Source organism: Mesoplodon mirus (genome assembly GCF_964341445.2).
Source record: "Mesoplodon mirus genome assembly, chromosome: 10".
In the NCBI taxonomy this organism is placed as follows: domain Eukaryota; kingdom Metazoa; phylum Chordata; class Mammalia; order Artiodactyla; family Ziphiidae; genus Mesoplodon; species Mesoplodon mirus.
The window spans coordinates 16,366,126-16,388,371 of NC_138986.1; the positions used below are offsets into that span (position 1 = coordinate 16,366,126).

The following is a 22,246-nucleotide window of genomic DNA, read 5'->3' on the forward strand; positions in this document are numbered from 1 at the left end:
ATAATTTTAAAATATGGCAAGACTTTTTTAGGTTGTTGACACTGCAGAAAGATGGCTCTTTTATATGCTAGTTCTACTAAGGAAATAAGGGTTATATTTAACATTTCAATCATACAGCGATTTCTTTAGTTTTCCAAACTTGACTATCTACCTTGTCCTTTTAAATAGACAGAAAAGGAGGAGGAATAACAGGTAGAGAAAAAATACTCAGTACGTTTTAAATCTTTCAGTCAAAATTAAATTTTAATGGATAAAGGTAACTTAGGCATGCAACGCCCCCTGGTGGTTGTTAAAATAACTGACAATTAGTTACTTAAAATACATACTAAGGCTCTTAAAACTGCTTCTATAGGCATACTAGATAGTTCACACAGTAATCTCCGAAAACGTAGTCTTTACCGAACTTTGGCCAGCTTTCAATAAACAATGGAGACAATTAGCTACTCAACTTTATTTGTAAATAGAAAAACTCACCTTAAGTTTCAGACAGTGTTAGCTTTACTAATTTTAGGCATTCTATAAGTGTAAATGACATCTAATTTCTCCAGAAGTTAAAAAAAAATAAGAGAATTGAATGGGCATATTAAAAAAAAGATGCCTTTGCCATTGGAAAACGTACCAGGCATTTATGGATACAAAGATTTTAGGCTTATTTAAAAAAAAAGAGAGAGAGTGAAGGAGATAAACTTTATCACTGGAAACATAAGACACTTATTTCTAGTGTCTTTAAAATTTTTGTCTGTCAGGGCAATTTTAAATGCCCAAGTGTGGTGCCATGTGGCCTAAGTCATTGTACCTAAAAAGGCACAATGTCACCTTCTACAATAAATCAAGATTTTTCTGGACTGTAACTGCTGACAGCAGGGATATTTAGATGTTTTATATACCACTATATAATTACAATCACTTATTTGGTGATTGAGTCACAAGATTCAGAGATGGCAATTACTCTTTAAAATAAAGCATGCTGATGTTTTAATCTATTTTGCCACTTTTAAGGACAGCTTGAAATCAGATCTTGCAACAGTGTTGCAACTGGGCCTGTAATCTGGGCAACACATATTATAACAAAACCATGAAAATAATGCTTAACCTCTGTAATTATTTTTAAGAAATTTAAATTATTTATATATTAGTATTAATAATAGATGAGTATGGGACCCCTGCTAGACAACTTTGTTGTCATTTATTTGCATATAATTAAGATGCTGCATGTACTCTTACAGCATTATGATACAGATACTGTCTAAAAGCTTTGTTTTCGAGAAAAAGAAAACTGGGGCCTACAGACACCTAAAGAGCCTCAAAGAAATACAACTGGATGAACCATAATAGGAACTGGGAATGTTTATAGCTTAGAAAGGTTTATACTTTAAAAGGGGATATGGTAGTTATTTCCAAGTTTTTGAAGGGATGCCACATGAAAGAGAAATAAGGCCAGTTCAACATGATTTCAAGGAGTATCACTGTAACTAAAGAGAAGATACACATGAGATTTCTGTTCTTTTCTCTCAAAATCTTGGAGTGGAGAAGGGCTTTCTAAACATAAACAGAAGCCAGAGGAAAAAAAGATTAAAAAGTTTGAATGTATAAAAATAAAAAAATTTATAAAACAACAAAAAAATTTATTGACCAAGTTAAAAGTAACAACATATTAGAAAAAACAGACTAGGCACAAAACAAGCAAGTTCACAAAATAAGAAATACAAATGGTTTAAAAATTAATACATGAAAAGATGCTCAACCTCACTCATATTCAAAGATGCAAATTTAAAAACACCAAAACAATGTATTTTTACCTATCAGACAGACAAAGATGTATTTTTTTCAATCACCTACATAGTGATGGGTGGGAGAAAGAAAGAGGAAAAGGACATTCTTATAAATATTACTAAAAATGGTCCCCATTTATAAATATGGGCGTATAAACTGGTAGAATCTCTTTAGAGAGAGTCTCAAAATTAAAATTGGCAACATGTACTGAGGCAGTCATCAGTGTCCTTCACCAAATATTTCTGCCTCTCTGCTTTCCAGGTATGTGGTAGAACTGTGCCTCTCCATTCTCTCTGAATTAGGGGTGGCTATGTGGACTTGTTTTTTCTAAAGAGTAACAAGTGTCGGAGCAGAAGCTTAAGGAATCAGAGCCGATTTGCTGTGTGTCCTTTGTCTTGCCTGAACAATCACGGAAGCACGGAGATGGAGCTTCCCTTAACCTGGGTACCTAAGTGAGGATGATGTAGAAGAGCCCACCAGCTAATCTATTTGGCAAGTGAACTAGAACTAAACCTTTGTTGTTTAAAGACACAGTTTCTTACAGCAGCATAACCAAGCCTAAATGATACATCTATCAAGATTAAAAATACACATATCCTTTGACACAGCAGTTTTCCACTCCTGGGAATCTCTTCTGCCAACATACTTGGGTGTGGGCAAAATTTGTATGCACAAAATTTTTACTGCAGCAGTTTGTAAAAACAAGACCCTAAGATCTGTCAAAAAAGGACTGATTAGAGATCATGGTACAAAATACTATGCAGTCATTCTTAAAAGAAGCAGATCTGCAATGCCTGACATGGAATACTCTCAAAGAGATAAAAACAAAAACACTGATAAAGACAGAGAGTAAAATACTATGTTTCATTTGTATAAAAAAAGGTATAAATATATATATGCTTCATATACAATTTCAATTTCTAGAAGAACACAAGATGAACTGTTTGTGACCAGCTACTGGTTGTCTCCGGGGAGGGGAACTTTCCATCATAAACCCTTTTTGGTCTGTTTGCATTTTTTAAAAAAATCAAGTATATTTAGAAAAATATTTTGGTGTAATCCCTATAGAATCCTAGCTGACTTCTTTGCCGAAGGTGACAAGCTGATTCTAAATTATATATGGAATAGCAGGAGACCTCAAAGAGCCAACCTAAAAAAAGAACAAAGTAGAACTTACCTGCCCCAATTTCAAAACTTACTACAAAGTAGCAATAATCAGTGTAGTAATGGCATAAGGATAGACATACAGATAATAAAAAAAACCCTGAAAGTCCAGAAATAAACCCATGTGTTTACGGTCAACTCATTTTCTACAAAGGTCCCAAGACCATTCAATGGGAAAAGAAGAGTCTTTTCAACAAATGGTGCTGGACTGCTATGTTTAAAAGAGAGAACCAACAAGGACCTACTGTACAGCACAGGGAACTCTGTTCAATATTCTGTAACAACCTAAACGGGAAAAGAATTTGAAAAAGAGTAGATACAAGTATACCTATAGCTGAGTCACTTCGCTGTGCACCTGAAACTAACACAACATTGTTAATCAATTCTACTCCAGTATAAAAAGAAAAAGAAAAGGCCACCTATGGTACAGGAGAGCACTTTGCAGCAACAACACAACAGCCTAAACGGTGATGGGACATCTGGACTGCCACATGCACAAGAATGAAACTGGACCCTTATCTCATACCATTACACAGAAATGAACTCAAAATAGATGAAAGACCAAAATTTAAGCTCTAAAACAATAAAACTCTCAGGAGAAAACACAGGGGTAAATCCTGATGACCCTGGATTCGGCAAATGATTCTTAGATATGACAGCAAAAATATAAATAATGAAAGGAAAAAGATAACTTGGACTTCAGCAAAATTAAAAACTTGTGCTTCAAGGACACTATCAAAGTGACAGGATAACTCACAGAATGGGAGAAAATAGTTGCAAATCATATAAGGGACTTATATCTAGAATATACAGAGAACTCATACAACTCAGTAATGAAAACAAATAACCCAATTAAAGAATAGGCAAAGGAAATAAACAGGCATTTCTCCAAAGAAAATATACAAATGGCCAGTAAGTACATGAAATGATCCTCGACATCATGAGCCATCAGAGAAATGTAAATCAAAACCACAATGAGACACCACTTTACAGCCACTAGGACGGCAAGAATCAAAGAAAAAAGCAACTGTGGTGAAGGACGTGGAGAAATCAAAACCCTCGCACATTGTTGGTGGGAATGCAAAATGGTGCAGCCACTGTGGAAAACAGTTCATTCCTCAAATGGCTAAACACAGAGCTACCACAGGACCCAACAATTCTACTCTTATGTGTATACCTACACATATGTGTATACATATGTCCACACAAAAACTTGTACACAGATGTTCACAGCAGCATTATTCACAATAGGCAAAAACTGGAAACAACCTAAATGTCCATTAACTGATGAATGAATAAACCAAATGTAGTATATCTATACAATGGCATAATGGGCCATAAAAAGGAATGAAGTCCTAACACATGTTACAAGGTGGATGAGCTTTTAAAACATTATGCTAAGTGAAAAAAAGCTAGTCACAAAAGACTGAATATTATGTAGTTCCTCTTAGATGAAGTGTCCAGAATATGTAAGTCTACAGCGACAGAAGGTAGATTAGTGACTACTGAGGGCTGAGGGTGGAGGTGATGGGATAGGAGGTGACAGATAAAGGGTATGGAGCTTCTTTCTGAAGTGATGAAAATGTTCTAATATTGGTTGTGGTGATGGTTACACACATGTGACTATACTAAAAATCACTGACCTGTACACTGTAAATGACTGATGAACTTTATCTCAATAAATGTTAAAATAATGACTAAGACTTTTTTAAAGTAAATTAAAAGAATGAAATATTCGTACATGCTAAAATAAAATGATCTTAAGATATGTTAAGCAAAAAATGTATATAATATATCCCCAAAGAGTATGTTTATGTTATATATACTGTAGAGTATGTATATATTATATAATGACACATATATGTATTTATGTATACCCATATACATATATTGCATTCCCATTTTAAAAAAGTGTGTGAGACAGAGAGAGAGAGAGAGAGAGAGAGAAATTATAAAGGGAAGGAGGATCAAGAACTGCTAATGGAGATTACCTCTGATAATTAAACGGTGGGATGGCTGGGGGAAGGGACAGGTCAGGGGTCAAAAGGAGACATTTTTATTGTATCTTCCCTTTTTTGGGTTAAATTTCGTTTACCATATGGATATGTTATTTTCATTAATACTTGTAAAAAATTCAGTTTAACATAGGAAATAACTTGCTAGTAGGCAGAACTTTTCAGAAATGGAATGTGCTGCCTTAGGAGGCAATTTGTCCCTCAGAAAGCACGCAGTACACAATGGGTTTATGCTTGACAGGGGTCCTGCAGGACCAACTGCTGGATGGTTAAGTGGACTGGATAACGTTTGTTGCAGAGTTCTAGATGAAACAAGTCTCTTCCAGCCTTGAGATTTATTCCAAATTAAAAAGGTAGGTAGTCTTAAGACCAGGAAGAACCTATGAGAAGTAGGCCAGATTCAAAAGGAAAAAAATTCTTTAAGTGGTTTGAAGTCAAGCTTAATTACTGAGTTAATTTAATGTGGTGACCTCAATGTCAACATAGTGAGTCAACGTTCGAAAAAAGGCATTTCCAATCAGCAGGTGAATCAAAGTGCAAATTTTAAAATTTAAATTAATTTCTAGTTCCTTTTGAAAAGAATATCTAGCCCCCTCAATTTTTGTCATGATTAGCATTTTTATTAAATCTCATTAAATAGAAAGGTGTTGTGATTTGGAGGGAAGTACTGCTGATAAAAATGACAAGGAATGAGAAAGTCCAAGAAGCTAATTTTGTCTCATACATTTTCTTATTTGTATTTCTATTTTAGGTTTAAAGTCATAGCTGCAGTTTGACAATGTAATGGGACCATAAATGTAACTGGAAAAAAAAGTATTAAAGTATCACTAAAAATGCTTATTACTTTAGCTAGATTAATGCCATAGGTGCTTTCTGTAGCGATAACGGAGAAGAAGAAATCATTTTTGGCAGCAATGTTAGTTTGGTAAGAGCCTCTGGCAACTGTAACAAAATACAGACCACAGGCCACTGCCCCCAACCCCCAACCATGAAAACTGGTTTGAATGAGTGGAGCATTTGTTCTCCACACCTACAGAAGTTTCCAGTGTTACAAAAAGCATACTTTTATGAACGGGGGGAGGACACCAGAAAGTCCCAGAAGACAGTGAATGATTAAGGACTAAAGTATAATTTACTTCCTTTATAGGGGGTGATGGTGATAGACTTGGTGCTGAGATGAGCAGGGTCACGAAAGAAGTTCCATTAACTGTCCTCTTTTTCCATTCTATAGCAGAGGGCATGTGAAACAACAGATCTTTAAAAAACAAATTCTCATTTTTGAAATTTTTATTGTAGTATATTTATATTTCAAATGTTAAATGATAAATAAATGAAAAATAATGTGTTTTGTTTACATTTATTTAGGCATGTTCTCGCCGCAATTTGAGAAAAATATTTTCCAATGATTCTAGTACTTGGCTTAACTTGCTTTTCTACTCTGAAACAGTATGATTCAGGAGCTTTAGAAAGATCAATTTCACTGCAGGAGGCAGGGATATTTCTTTTCTCTTTATTACCCACACCACACAAATTAGAGTTCAGAAAAGATCCTTACTTAAAGATCAGTACTATTCGGGTCACCTCATTTACTGCTGTGTAAACTGTGAAGCATTACACATGTATAAGTTAACATCGCGAGAGATGCATTTTGCTGGAAAGAACAGTCCTTTGATTTGACTAGAACCAAGTCAATGAAACACTAGATCAATCTTGGTCAACACCAGTTCCACACTAAACAGAAGGAAATGAGATAAGAGGTTGCAGAAGAGCACCCACCCCAGTACAGTGTGCACATGCAGATAACACAAGGGTACACAGCCATACGAATGTCAGAAAATTCCTTACGTATGTAGGTATGCTTAAAGAAAGTGATCACGGTTGTTAGAGCTGTCTGGAGGTTGTTCAGTGAAGAGAAATCATTTGAGTGGCCCATTCTGGGGAAACCTGGTTTTTTTGGGTAGGCTTTGAGCTCTCAAAACAGAGCCCTTATTCATTAGCAAAGTTTTTTCTACCTTCAGGTGTCTTTATAAGGTCTTCTGGGACTTCCCTGGCGGTCCAGTGGTTAAGAGCCTGCTTCCATGGCAGGGGGCGCGGGTTCGATCCCTGGTCGGGAAACTAAGATCCCGCATGCCACGCAGCGCGGCCAAAAATAAAAGAAAAAAATAAAAAGGTGCTTCCGACATCTACCAAGGGTATTACTTTATTGTTTCAAGTTCTTTCAAATTGTATCTATATATTATCTATATTGTGATTTCTTTTGTGATAGCTGCCTGTTTTTATTTATTTTTATTGAGTGATCTTCTAGCTCCATGCTTCTCAAACTGAGGCGAACACAGCCCCTACGGTGGTGCACCAGGGGTTATATGAAGGTACAAGATAAACCTGAAGCATCTTTCCAGAGGGTTTGTTTTGAAAATCTGGACAGACAGTGCCGTGGGCTCTGTTAACTGCCTACGCAAGAGTCCTGACGCCACTGCTTGTCCCTTGGCTGGTATTTAACCTATCCGTCCCTAAGTATTTTAAGCTGAAAACAGGACTACTCCTAGTGCCTATTTTATAGTTGGTTGTGAGAAATAAATGGGCTTTCAGAACAATGCCTAGCACATTATAAGCTTTCAGCAGGTATTAGCTGTTATATACCTTAATATTAGATTATTCATTTCCCTGTTGAGCAAATATAAGCAATGATGGAGAGACAGGAAATGCTGGGGGGTGGATTCAGATAGGGAGATCAGGGAGAGTCTCATTGAAAAGGTAGACTTCTGAGTAAAGACTTGAAGGGAGTGAGGGAGTTAACTGTGGAGTCAGGGAGAAGAGAACTTCAGACAGAGGGGATGGCAAGGACAGAGGCCGTAAGGTATGCCTTCTATGTTCAAAGAATAGTAGCATGAAGGCCAGCAGGGCTGGAACAGAGTGAGGGAGGCGGTAAGTAAAAGGAAAAGAGACGGGGGAGAGGCAGTGGATCGCTGAATGAACTAGGTAGTGATCATGTGCAGAGGAGTCATATGATCTGACTTTGGTTTTTAAAACTGTATCCCAGTGGATGCTGAGTTAAAAGAAGACCATAAGTAGGCAGGGGTGAAAGCAGGTAGGCTACGGGCTACGGCAATCGTTCTTCTAAGAGACGGCAGTAGCTCAGGCCAGAGTGGTGACAATGAACGGGGGTGGTAAGAAAAACGAGTTCTTGATATACTTTGAAGGTTAGAGTTGACACGATTTATCGTCAGATTCGATGTGAAACGTGAAAGAAGGACAGAGTCAGTGGTATTTCTGAAGTTTCTGGCCTGATTAAGCCGCCATTGATGGAGATAGGAAGAGTAAGTTCGGGGCAACGTCAGGAGTTGTTTCAGACATAGTAGACTTGGGATGCCTAGTGAACATTCAAATGGACATGTTAAGTAGGCAGTCAATCAAACTGCTTGAAATTCAGGAAATAAGTCCAGGTTAGAGCTACAAATTTGGGAGCTGTTAGCATAGAATAATATTGAAAGTTATGAGGCTGACTGAGATCATCTAGGGAATGGTAAGGACAGAAAAAGGATTGAACCTTGAGGCTTTGATCTCACTTCTTTGAACAAAGAAGTGGAAGAACCAAGAGGTGAAAGGTCAGAGAGATGAGGGAGAACCACCAAAGAATAAAGGGAGGGGTGGAATCCTAGTGTACTATCCTATAGTAAGCCAAATGAACAAAATGTTTCACAGAGAAGAAGGTGCTTGACGGCGGCAAACGCTACTGATACAGATCAAGGAAGACAAGGGCTGAAAGACCACTGGGTTTAGTAATGATGCCGTCACTGATGACCTTGACAGGAGCAGTTGTGGCTGACTGCAGTGGGAAAAATCCTGACTAGAGAAGACTCAAGAGAGAGTGGGAGAGAAGTCGAAGTTAGCACATTTAAGCAACACTTTAGTTTCACACTCCAGTTAGTGTACGAATATCTCACATCTACTTTAAGCAAAAATTCCCCTTATCAAGTTATCTTCATAACATAAATTACTCTCTGGGGGTGGTGGTGGGAGGAGGAGAGACACAGATGAGGGAGATTAAGAGGTATAAACTTTCAGTTATGAAATTTTGAGTCACAAGCATAAAATGTACAGCATGGGGAATATAGTCAATAATTACATAATATTTTTGTATGGTGACAGATGACAACAAATCATCGTGATCACTTTGAAATGTATAGAAATACTGAGTCACTATGATGTGTACCAGGAACTAATACAGTGTTGTAGGTCAATTATACTTCAAAAACAAATAAAGAGACATCAGATTTGTGGCTATCAGAGGTGGGGGGGGCGGAATTAGATGAAAGCAGTCAAAGGTACAAATTTCTAGTTATAAGATAAATAAATACTAGGGATGTAATGCACAACACAGTAAAGATAATTAACACTGTTGTACGTTGTAAATGAAAGCTGTTAGGCATAAATCCTAAGAGGGACTTCCCTGGTGTTCCAGTGGTTAAGAATCCGCCTTACAATGCAGGGGATGCGGGTTCGATCTCTGGTCGGGGAACTAGGATCCCACATGCCACGGGGCCACTAAGCCCACATGCAGCAACTACAGAGTCCACGCGCTCTGGAGCCTGCACACCACAACTACTGAGCCCACCCGCTATAACTGCTGAGCCTGTGCGGTCTGGAGCCCGCCCGCCACAATTACAGAGAAGCCTGCATGCCGCAACAAAGAGCCCATGTGCCACAAAGAAAGATCTTGCATGCCGCAACTAAGACACGATGCAGCCAAAAAAATAAATATTAAAAAAAAAGAATAAATCCTAAGAGTTCTCAGTCAGAAGGAAAAAATATTTTTAAAATCTATTTCTTTAATATTGTATCTATATGAGATGATGGATGTTCAGTAAACCTACTGTGGTAATCATTTCATGATGTACATATGTAAATCAAATCATTATGTTGTACACCTTAAGCTTATACAATGCTATATGTCAATTGTATATCAATAAAACTGGAAGAAAAAAATTACTCTCCATTTAAGAATCAGTAACTATCCAAACATAGGAAATCTATTATTTTGATGGAAGGAGAGTAGAAGAAAGGACTTTGAGGGAAGAACAGGAATTAAGTATCAGTGGAAAAAAATACTGTTATATTAAAAATAATTTACTGCCAAAACTAAACAAAAATGGTTCCAGTTTAGTCACAGATTTATGGAAAATAAAGTCTCAGCACAATTTCTAGTGAAATCAGAATCACCCATGGAGCTTTAAAACACACACGAGCACCCATGCACATGTGCACCCAGGCTTCACCGTTAAGAAGCTCTAATTGAGCAAGTGTGGACTGAATCTGGGCGTTTTTATGTTTTGAAAGCTTCGTAGGTGATTAAAGAATTTGAAAGCACCACAGCCTAGCTTGGGTTGTGAATCACTAGAATATAATTGTTCCAAACATAAAATAAACCCAAACAATCAGGCTCCTCTAAGAAACTCAGCAGTAAAATCACTACTTTTAGAATTTCTAAAAAGGACAAATGGTACTAGTAGTAGGAGGAGGCTACATGCTGCATGGGGTGATGATGTAGTATTTTCCAATCTATAATACTTAGAACAATTCATTGGCGATATAAGGATGATTGAGATACATCCTTACTCTAAAGGACTCCAGCTAATTTACAAAACCTGCGTCAATAGTCAAGACAAACATCCTCTCCTTTTTTATCTGAATGAATTTAACAGTTTCCTACGGAAGATTAAATAACTTAAGGGGTCAGATAAAATGTGATATGACAGAAATGATCTCTAATTGAATTAATATAGATATAATTTAGTATTATGCCAATATTAACTAGTCTATTCCAGAAAAGGACAATCAAGTGAGATAGATTTAAAACTAATGTCCTCATTCACAATTCCAAACAAAAAGAAAGGTTGCACTAACTGATGTTTAAGGGAGACTGAAAGAAATAAGTATCGGGAATAGGACTCAAATTTCTCTTTGAGTTATTCAAGAATTCACAGCAATTTAAACTTTGTTATAAAATAAGACAAATAATGTTGTATTAGAAAAATGAAGAACAGAGAATTCTTCTGGTCAAAGAAGGCAGATTTACTATATTAGTTCACTAATCTCTTATTAAAATGTGTTTTTATGAATTTTTATTTGAAGAAAATTTAAAGGGAAAATCTGCATCACTACAGGTGACAGTTACTGAAAAGACAGTTTTATAAACGTTAAAACAAACAAATCAAGGGTTGATTACTCTGAAGATCTGATAAGGCTATCATTCAAGCTTCAAGTTATAAGATAAAGCTGATATTTAAAATTTATATGAATACTCTCAAAGGTTCTTAAGGTAGTATTACTTCAGGCAACATTTAAAAGATAAAATGATAGTGATATCCACTTCTGCAGTGAAATCAACTGTACACCAATTAAGTCCAGAATGGACAACGATCCCATTGCCAGTATTATTATTACCTTGTGTGTAGGCAGCATCATCAGATCCCATACTCAACTTCCGTGCTTCACTTATTCTATCCACATGTGCTAAAGCAGGGTCCGTGAGGTGCTGAATATTCTCTGTTTCTACATAATGATCAGGATGGTTCAGAAGATTTGTAAGTTCAAAGGTAGGGGACACCACCCCTGGTGAAACTGCAGGGGGTTTATTGGGAGAAACTGTAATTTTGAAAGTATATTTTGTATTGGGTTGAGTGACCACCACTCGAGGAGAAGTTGCAGAGTTATTGCCTATTGCTCGGCTTTTGGGAGGGTGGTGATGAATAAAGGCAGGCCCCATGCTCACTTGCCCGGACATATTCCTGGAGGCAGCAGATGCTCCAGAGTTTGTGGATATGAAGAGAGTGGGCTGATTCCGCATGACCTGCTCATCTCCTGTGGTGGCATTAGCTGAAATATAGACCTTAGGTTGACTACGGGACATCACCTCATCGGTATTTGGGGGACTGGCAGCTATGTAAACAGTGGGCTGATTTCTGTTTAAGGTCTGGCTGTTGACCGAAGAGGAACTGCTGGAGGTTCGAGGTCCAGAAGAACGCAGTTTTGAAGAACTGCTTCTTTGCGGGGGTTCAAGTTTGATTTCAATCTGGTTTTTCCGAGGTCCTGTTGAAATATTCTGAATGTTATATTGGCTATGGGCAGAAGACTGTGAGCTACCAGACGAATGAATTGTTGGTGGTTGTGGAGTAGTAGGTGAACTGATGGGCATGTAGACATGAGAGGTCTGGTGGCCTTGCTGATTTGGCTGCTGGGCTGAGGTATGTGGCAGAGGATTAGATGCAGGATATGTAGTCCAGGGACCAGGTTGTGAAGGTTGATAAACTTGTTGAGGGTTCATGGGATTAAACTGAGATACCCAGCCAGAATGCTGTTGTGTCTGTCGAGTTGTACCACTAGGAGTTGTAATGTAGGGCCTAATATAGATAGAATTTCCCTGTGGACTGTTAAGTACAGGTGGAGGTACACCATGTATGTGCAAAGATGTAGGAGTATTACGACCAGTCTGGATATTTGGGGCTAAAGTTACCATAATGGGATTAAATCTTGGAGTTTGTTGAGAAAGGTTAGATGTTCCTTTGCTGCCTAAGTGAAATCCAAGATGTGGTGCTGAATTTGAAGCACCAGATGTACTGGACATTCCAAAAACATTAAAGCCTTGAGGAACTTGAGCTGGTGCTGTCTGTGGCTCCTGCTGAAATAGTTCATTATTGGACTGACCACCTTGAAGCTGTCCATCACTAATGCTGTGCGTTAGAGTCCTACTTCCATTCATTCTATTTCCTTCTCTTCCATGGTGGTAAACATTCTGTGACTGCAAGTCCAAGTTGAGAGAAGTCATGTGATTGCGTAGACCAGAAATTCCAGAATCATCCGAAAAATTCAAGTCTCCTTCACCGTAAAGATACCTTGTACTCTCCTGAGAGAGAACTGCACAGCAGGCATCCAGGTTATTATTATTCTATAACACAAAATAAAAACAGCTTGTGTTGACAACCAGAAGCCAATGCATATACTCTCATCACTACTAAAATATCACACGATTAACAAGAGATTAGTTAATACAATTATAACAGATACACTTGAGCTCTTTTACCTGAGAAGAACTAGTATTTATGCAAATAGTTGAAATTAAAAATCCTCACTACTAATGTAAGGGAAAAGTTCTCTAACTAGCAATAGCTAAAAGTGAACCAAGTCATTATTCTGTTTTAGGAGTTATTTTATAGTAAAATGGATTCATACAAATATAGTAAAATTACAACTTAATTAAAAATGCAGTTTGAATTTTGAACAAAATATAAGCATTCAACTTAAGCATATAATACTGTATAATATTTTGCATATTCATGTGCTATGTAATTCTTTTAAACCAATGACCTTTTAAAAACTATTATTTGTGGTATTTAAATTAAAAAGTTCTAAAATTCATAACAAAGGCATTATAATTCCTTATGTGCTTCCTCTTGTGTTAAAAACAAACAAACCACATACATATACATATGTAATGTGAGATCAAGGTAGCCTCCAGAGTAACTGAGTTCATATATTTGCCTTTAGATAGCATCATATAATTCTACTCCAGAGAAATGAAAAACAAAACAAAAAAAATTAGACTGTTTCTAAAGAATTCTCAAAAGAAACTAACCACTACTTATAAATAATCCATAAAAATATTTACTGAACACCTACGATACGTACATCATTCTGTTTGAGACTGTGGAAGACTCAAATGATGTACAAAACCAGACTTTTCCCTAGAAGAGCTTGCAACTCAATTAGGGAGACAAACCATGGATTTACGAAAAGGTAACATTATTAAAACATGAATATATGTCAAATAATAAGTGGTATTGAAGTTCAACAGAGAGTTAATACCATAGGCTACTGTAGAAAGGACTGTGTTAATGAGGGAGGTATAATCTCATGGGTTTCACAGTATATGTAGGACTTGGATAGGAAAAAAGGCATTCCTGGTGAAGGGAATGGCATGCCTAAAGACAGACATAAATGTGATAGTAAGGAAAAGTATGTTCTAAACAAGGTGACTGGAGCAGATCTGGCTGGAGTTAAAGGTTTGTATTGGAAATTTTGTGGAACAAATTGTTAGAAAAGCAGATTGCGGTTAAATAATTGGGGCTTGTTAAAAATGAGTTATACTAGAGTTTGGGCTTTAATACAGGCAATGGGGAGAGCCACTGAACATTCATTAACAAGAAGTGAAGACACAAAGGGTGTTTGGGGAAGATAAAGAACTCCACTGATACTTAAGATGAAGAGGAAAGGAAAACTTTTTGACAAGAAGATCGGTTAGAAGATATGAAATAATGACTGATGGTGGAAACAAATTATGAAAGACTACAAATAAACAGTCAACACAATTTGGCTATAAGGGAGAAAGAGAATTCAAAGACAACCGGAAGACAAGAGCCTGACAGAAAGGGGACAGTTTTAGACGTAAAGAGGATGAATATAGCCAAGTTAAAATGTCTACAGGTGGTTTGACATGAGATAAAAACTTATTAGAGAAAATGGAACTAAAAGGCATCTCGAAGTCTTGTTAAGAAATGGCAGTCCAGAGTTTGACCAGATAATACGAAAGAAAAGATTAGTGAGCAACATTTGACTTTTTTTCTTCCCCAAATGAACACTTCAAATCTCTCATGCTATAAAAATCCTTTTATCCTACACATAACTCTGAATTGATATATACTAGTTTTTCAAAGAAAATTTAAAAATTCATCACAATCTTTATCAATTGATTACTCCTTACCATAGTGAGACCTTATCTTTTGCCAAACCTAATTGGTGCTTTTTGCTTCAAGCTAAGTTTATTGATATTCTTAGTAAATTCTTCTCCCTCCTAAGCCAAAGCTCACAAAGACCTCTTCTTCTCATCTCCTTTCCGACATTCCCAAATTAAAATGTATATTCCCTACTAAATCCAATCCCACACTTCCTTTTTAAAAGCTGACACTCCTATTTAAAAAGTCTTCTTCTCTAATTCTCTTGAGCTCTCAAAAATCCTTTCAATTCTTTATAATCTCTCATTATTTAATATGTCCTAGTCCCAGCTGTGCCATAACTCACGTGCCCTTAGGTTTTTTACTCTCTACAGACATTAGTTTCTTATCAGCAAAACATAAAAGAACTTACAGGGATTTTACAAGGCTACAATAGGATAAAAGGAAACGTACTTTTAATTAAACATTTCATTTTAGAAAATTTTAAACATGTATGAAAATAGAGAGTAAATATGACAAACTCTCCTATATTCATCATCCATCTTTAAAAATATCAATATATGGCAAATCTTTCTTCATCCAATGTGTATGCCCCAGCTGCTCCCTTCATCAAGCTAGATCAAGCCTGACATTATTTCATTTCCATCTCTAAATACTTCAATATGTATCTTAAAACATAACCACAATGCCATTATCATACCCTAAAATAATCAACACTTAAGATCGCATAATATCCAAATAGTGTTAAAGTCCCTTGATCGTCTCATAAGTATCTTCTTAGTTAGTTTAAATCAGGATCTAAGCAAGGTCCACATATTTCATTTGGTTGATATGCCTCTTAGATTTCTTATAATAATAATTAATCCTCCCCTCTTTCTCAAATTTTCTAAGCCATTTGTTTTTTGAAAAATGATCATTTGTCCAGCAGATTTCCCATCTGGATCAGCTGAATGCACCCTGTGGTATCAATATTTTCTGTATTTCACTGTGAACTAGAAGGTACAACTAGAGGTGTGCGCAGGTTCATATACAAATTGTTAGCAAGACCCTGTATGGGCTTTATTTCATAGTGTATCACACAGGAGGCACAATAATATATCTGCCTGTCTTTTTGTGATCTTAAGGCTGATTGGTAGGTTCTGATGTTGTCACAGCTTGATCCAGCTAATGATTTTTTTTTTTTTTTTGCGGTACGCGGGCCTCTCACTGTTGTGGCCTCTCCCGTTGTGGAGCACAGGCTCTAGACGCACAGGCTCAGCGGCCATGGCTCACGGGCCCAGCTGCTCCATGGCATGTGGGATCTTCCCGGACCGGGGCACGAACCCATGTCCCCTGTGTCGGCAGGCGGACTCTCAACCACTGCGCCACCAGGGAAGCTCCAGCTAATGATTTTTATCAGCCAATGATAATCACCATTTAGAAACTTTATCTCATTAGGGGTTGCAAAATGGCGCTATTGGTGATATTCCAAATATAAGATTCCTTTATCATGTATTAGCTGCAATTCTTCCTCATAGAACTTGATCTCTTTAACTATTTACTTACTCTTTGCACAGAAGAGGCAGGATAAATAAGTTCTCTTTACTGGTTTTTAGAATAATGAATTGGTGCCCTAGCAACTTCCAAAGGTGACACTTATTTTCAGTATTATTATAAACTCCTGTATCTTTAACATTTTGATATGTGTCAACTGACTGTGGTCATTATATCCTATCTTCAGCCTAGTGGGAATGACTCCAAATTGGCTCCTGTGTACATATGACATGAGCTCATTAGTCTTTCATAGCTTCCTTGCTTTCTAATATGACAAGATGTCTAAGATCATCTTGTTCACTTCTTATCCCAGACCTGGGACCAGCTGTTTCCCAAAGAAGCACTGGCTACTTTTAGTGGGAAACTGTATAGAACTCCCTTGAAGTGTATCAAAAGAGATGGGATGAGTTTTTAAAAGGTTGAAAAATCACTGCTTTTTTGTATATATACAAATCTGCATTCTTTTCAAAACCACAAAAGAGTCTGAATCATTATTTTCAGTTCATCTTTCATTTTTCCCCAAGCTTCTTGCACAGAGACATTACAGACAATATCAAAGTATATAATCATCCTTCTCAAACTCTGATTCATTCACTCTTTCAACCAGTATCTACTGAGCATCCCAGTAGGATGTAGAAAGGAATATAATCGCTGCTCTTAAGGATCTCACAGTCCAGTGGAGGAGATTAATGTGTACGCAAATAAATATAATGTACAATGGTAGGTGTTTTAATAAAAATATGAATAAGGATTATGGGTGGAGGGTACCTGAGAAGGCTTCAATTAAGGATATGGTAAGTAACACATTACTTTGAAAAGAAATAGCAATTTTAAACTTACAGATTTAATCGTCATATTAAAAGAATTAAAAACTAGTGAAAATTTCAGTTAAAAAAATTAGTGTCAACTATGCAATATTTTTACACTATTCTAAGTTATGATTTAATTACCAAATTTTAAAGATATGAATTACATCCACTGATAACATAGCTATCTTAGAGAATCCACAGCACAAAGAAATGATGTGAGTAGTTCCAAAAAGAGGGGGCTGAACAGTAAACAAAGTCAGGAAGAGAACAGAGGATAGATATTTCTGTTCTCCTCCTAAGAACATGTATACAAAGTGGTAGTGTGACGTGATCCTTTAGCTACTAATTTTCAATATTCTATATACTTTTTTTTTCATCTAGAAAAGTTCTGAACCAGTATATTATAGGGAGGATCTCTCCAGAGAAAAGACAGCCTACCCAACTGAGAAAGGGAGAGCAGCTCCCAAAAGAAAGGCTGTCACCAAATAAGAGGTGTTTATACTACATTTAGAGGTAGCTTATTTGCTGTTACAGTTTAAAAGTAACTCTAAATTTGGGAAAACTTACACCTTAGTTGTATCCCCAGAGGAGTCCTCCCCATTCCTTGCTTGTCACATTTTTGTTATATCAGCTAAAAGGGACATTATTCAAATGATTAGCAACTCACTTTAAAGAGAGTTGGGTGTTGGGAAGCATGTCATATGGAGGTTTGTTTTTGTAAAACCAGATTAACACAGTGAAGGTTGATACAACTGGGTGCCCAAAAGAAATTCTAAATCATCTATTTTCTATTTTTTGGTAAAGTCGAAAACATGTTTACTTATTTTATTTTTTAAAAAACTAGGTAATTCATTTTAAAAAACTAGGTAATTCATTTACAAAGATCAAAACAATATTAAAAGATACACGCTGAGAAGTCTCACTCCCATATGGCCTGTTCCTCCTTATCCACCATGGGTAACCATCTTTTATTAACTTTGTTTTTAATCCTTCTAGTATTTCCTTATGCAAACAGGGGCAAACATACATACATGTGAATATTTATTTATAGATGTATTTACATACATCTATATATACTGCTCTATATTTTTTTTTAACTTAATATATCCTGAAGATCATACTGTAAGAGTTTGTCTCTCCTCCCTCTCTCCCCTCCCCCTCCATGTTCTGGACAGTTCTTTCGGTAGCAAATCTTATACAATCTTACTGAAGAACCTATAGTATTTTTGTATTTTTCAATGACTCACTGAACATTCTCAGTATAGTCTTATCAGAAAATGCTATTTGAAAAATTAGGAAGAGGTACCTGAGTTCTAGGGGAAGATACCTTCCCCTCACTATCTCTGCTTCTTCCCATACTCTCTTTAGCTTCTGACTCCATTTTTATTACCCTTTTTTCCTCTTTCATTTCACTGCACATCCGATATCAATACAGACTACTGATTCATTCACCAAATATTCATTATGGGCCTTCCACTATTATTACTGTTATTCGTATTGGTTGCTAACATTTATTGAGCACTCATTATGAATCAGGTATCCTACTAGTTGCTTTCCTGCATTATCACATTTAACCCTCTGTGAACTTTCTTTATTCCCATTGTACCCCTGAGGAAAATGAGGGTCGGAGAGGTTAATTCAATTGCTGCTAATAACTGTCAAATCTTGAACTCAAGTCTCTTTATCAGCAAAATATATACTATTTGTTATTATTTAAATTTATTTCCCCCTACCTTTAAACTGAGGTATGATTGATAAATAAAAACTGTATATATTGTGGTTGTACATGATGTTTTTTAAAGGTATACAATGTGATGATTTAATATACATATACATTGTACAATGGTTACTACAATTAACACATCCACCACTTCACATAGTCAACTCTTCTTTCCTTCCTTCCTCCATCCCTCCCCCCACCCTGGCTTCTTTCTTTCTTTCTTTCTTTTTTGGTGGTAAGCATACTTAAGATCTGTTCTTCTAGCAAATTTCAAATATACAATACAGTATTATTAACTCAAAACATACGCTCTTAAACAGTATACCACAGAAAGAGCCAGACATGTTTGGAGAATTCCAATCAGTTGAGGATGATTATAGCATAGGGTGTGGGGAGGAAGGACTGGGTAAGAGATCATGCCGCAGAAGAAGGCAGGATTTTAGATCACAGACCTAGTATGTCCTAGTCAAGATATATAAACTTTACTCTGAAGGGTATAGGGAACAACCATGAGGTTTTTAAACAGGTAGATATATGATAAAATCTGCATTTAAAAAGACATTTTTAGCAGAAGTGAGGAGGATAGATAGGAGAGACCAAAGCTGGGTTAGACTAAAGGTGGGTAGACCAATTAAATGTACAGATAAAAAGATGATAGGGTGTGAACAAAATGTAGTCACTTGCTATCAAGTACAGATATTAAGCCTTTAAAGTTTCATATAATTTCAAACTTTAAAAATCATTCATCAAGAATAAATATGTCTGAAACCAAATCACTTTTTTATATCTCCATTTTTACAAGCTGAAAAATAGTTCTTGATAGAAAGATTTCCAGTTTAATCAAATGAGAAGGTACACTATCACTAAATATTTAGAATTACGGATTTTTAAAATTGTACATACTAAGAAAAATGTAAAAATTTATTAGATAGTGGTATTAATTGGAAAACTTACAGATTAAATTAAAAGATATAAAAAGAAACATTTTTCTTCTTTAGAATTGGGACTTCAGGCATTGTCTAGTCAAATTTCCTCATTTTACAGATAAGAAAACTAAAGTACAAAAGAAGGCATATTACTTGTCAAATATGTTTAGGGTGCCCATTTAGGATTAGATCCCAAGTTTCCTGATTCCTCCTTATTGAATGATTTTCTCAGTTTCATGTGAAGACCTGGAATTTTTAAAAGTTCTGGCAAAATGGGGAAAGGGGGGAGTGAAGCAAGCTCATAGTAAGTGTGGACCATGTATCAGTGCTTTATATTGAGATCTCATTTAATCCTCACATCTACTTTACAAGGTAGGTATTATCCATATGACAGATGGGGTACAGAGAGCCTAATAACTTGCTAAAGGCCACATGACTATCAGACACCAAAGCTCATCTCTCCATCATAGTACACTAATGCCAAAGAAGATAAAAGAGTTTTCTTTCAGTGTTTAAAAAAATACCAAGTTTGTATTAATAAATTCAGAAATCATTGAACACTGACCTGTAACATGCACCTGGATACAACAACTTCAGGTACTTCAGGGAATTTTTGTCGCAGGTCATGTAAAACCTGAAAATCAATTTGGTGGCTTCCTTGGGCCATTCGTATATTGCCTGATCAGGACTATTTGTACAGTAGGCAATTCTAGGCCTTAGTGGAAACAGTACTCATCTCTTCTGTCCAAGCATTTTCTGTGAAAGAAAGAAAAAAAACTTTAATGAGAACTGTTATAGAATGAATATTGTTGTGGATTCAAAATTTCAATACAAAAGGGTATGTGCTTTAGTACCTAACATTTAATATAAACTATAAAAATATTATTTAGTCCTATAATGCTTCCCATATAGTTATACTGTGTTTTCATTTTATAACTACTGGTGGCAAACTTTAAAATGTTCTAATTCCTATGTATTTGTATGCTTTATAATGGCTGTGCCAAAAGGCATTCAAATAAGAAACTGTCACGGTTGTTTTAAAAGGGAAAACTGAGTAACTTTACTGATTTTTTTCTTAATGATCAGAGGACAGCCTAAGGTAAGTAATCTTGTTTATTCTACTTAAAATTTTTAAGGTTTGGATCCTGAAAAAGTTTGGTCCTACAAATAGCTTTGCCTGCTTTGTCTAAAGCTGATCTGTAAATCAAAACATTTGATATTTTGCCTTAATTTTCAGATATACTTAATCTTTAAATGTGTAATCAATTCATTCTCAGGGGCTTAGCAGCATTTGATTCCCTCTGTTTCTATAAAATCAATATTTTAAAAATGCTAATGCTTGGGCCCCAACCCCAGAGGTTCTGACTTAATTGGCTGGGAGCAGCATGAGCGTGTGGATATTTAAAAGCTCCCCAAGTGATTCTAACGTATGGCCCAAGTTGAGAATTACCTAACTTACTTATATTCCTAATGTAAACCGTGTTTAATCTTGAAAGCCTCTTTGGGATATAAATAGTATAAAGTATATTAAACCTAAATAACATATTAAAATATTTAAAATCATTCCATTTGCATAATAATTAAAATACATTTCATTTTAGTATAAATTTGACAATAAGACAATCTCTTTAAAACAAATTTCTTATCTGTAGTATTTCTCTTTTCCATAAGCTTAAATACAAGTCTGTAAACTCTATGAATATAGGAATTAGGTCTCTTTTGTCCATTATTACACCTAGAGCTCTGTAGACAGTTTTCAGCATAACAGTAGATAGTAAAACACTCTTGAGTAAAGTTAGTTATGATAGGACTCCCGAATCCTCAACACAATAAGAGCTCATTGAGATATCATGTTTGGTAAAGACTCTCAAGTTTTTATTATCATTTGGTTAATTTTTCCTTAATTCTGAAGCTGTGTGACTTCAGCTTAGTTACATCTCACAGGTAAAAGCACTGCCAAACCAAGTTATCTGCATTACACATTTCTCAAATGTATTTCTAAAACACACACACACACACACACACACACAATTTTTAGCACTCAATGTAGTGTTTCTAGAAATGGGTTGCAGGAGAAAAGAAAAGTACTGGAAATTAGTAAAGATATTTTAACATAACAATAAGGGGCGATAAACAGGCTGCAGTACTGCTCATCTTGAGAAAGTCTCCTGGACTTCACTCCAGCTATCAGCTCATTTATCTGCCCATTCCCTCTTTTGGGCTAAACTCCTTGAAAGGGTGGTTTATACTTTGTCTTCATTTCCTTCCTCTTATCACTTTTAAATCTACCCCAGTCAGGTTTTCATAGTTTTTCTCCACTGAAACTACACTTATCAAAGCTGTCCTGGATCTTCAGGTTGTCAAACTTTACAGTCACTCCTCAGGCCTCATCTCACCAGACCTCTCTGTAGCTTATGAACTAGCCAACCACTCCCTCATTCTTTAAATAATTTCTTCACTTGGCTTCTGAGATCTATACTCTTCTGGATTTCCTCCTACCCACTAGCAGCTCCTTCTCAGTTTTCTTTGTCAGATCCTCTTCCCTTTCGGAACATCTAAATGTTGGTGAGTTATGGAG

At 36.2% G+C, this 22,246-nt stretch overlaps 1 protein-coding gene across 3 annotated transcripts in view; it reads right to left on the reverse strand.

The window, feature by feature from the left end:
* Positions 1-22,246, reverse strand: part of TAB2 (TGF-beta activated kinase 1 (MAP3K7) binding protein 2) — a 79,990-nt gene that overhangs the window by 17,868 nt on the left and 39,876 nt on the right. For all 3 annotated transcript variants that reach the window (XM_082633845.1, XM_082633844.1, XM_082633846.1), the window contains exons 2-3: positions 20,234-20,424; positions 11,397-12,897 (exon numbers count right to left, since the gene is read on the reverse strand). In XM_082633845.1, the coding sequence (XP_082489971.1) occupies positions 11,397-12,897; positions 20,234-20,335 (1,603 nt within the window). In that variant the 5' untranslated portion in view covers positions 20,336-20,424. The remainder of the gene's footprint in view (positions 1-11,396; positions 12,898-20,233; positions 20,425-22,246) is intronic.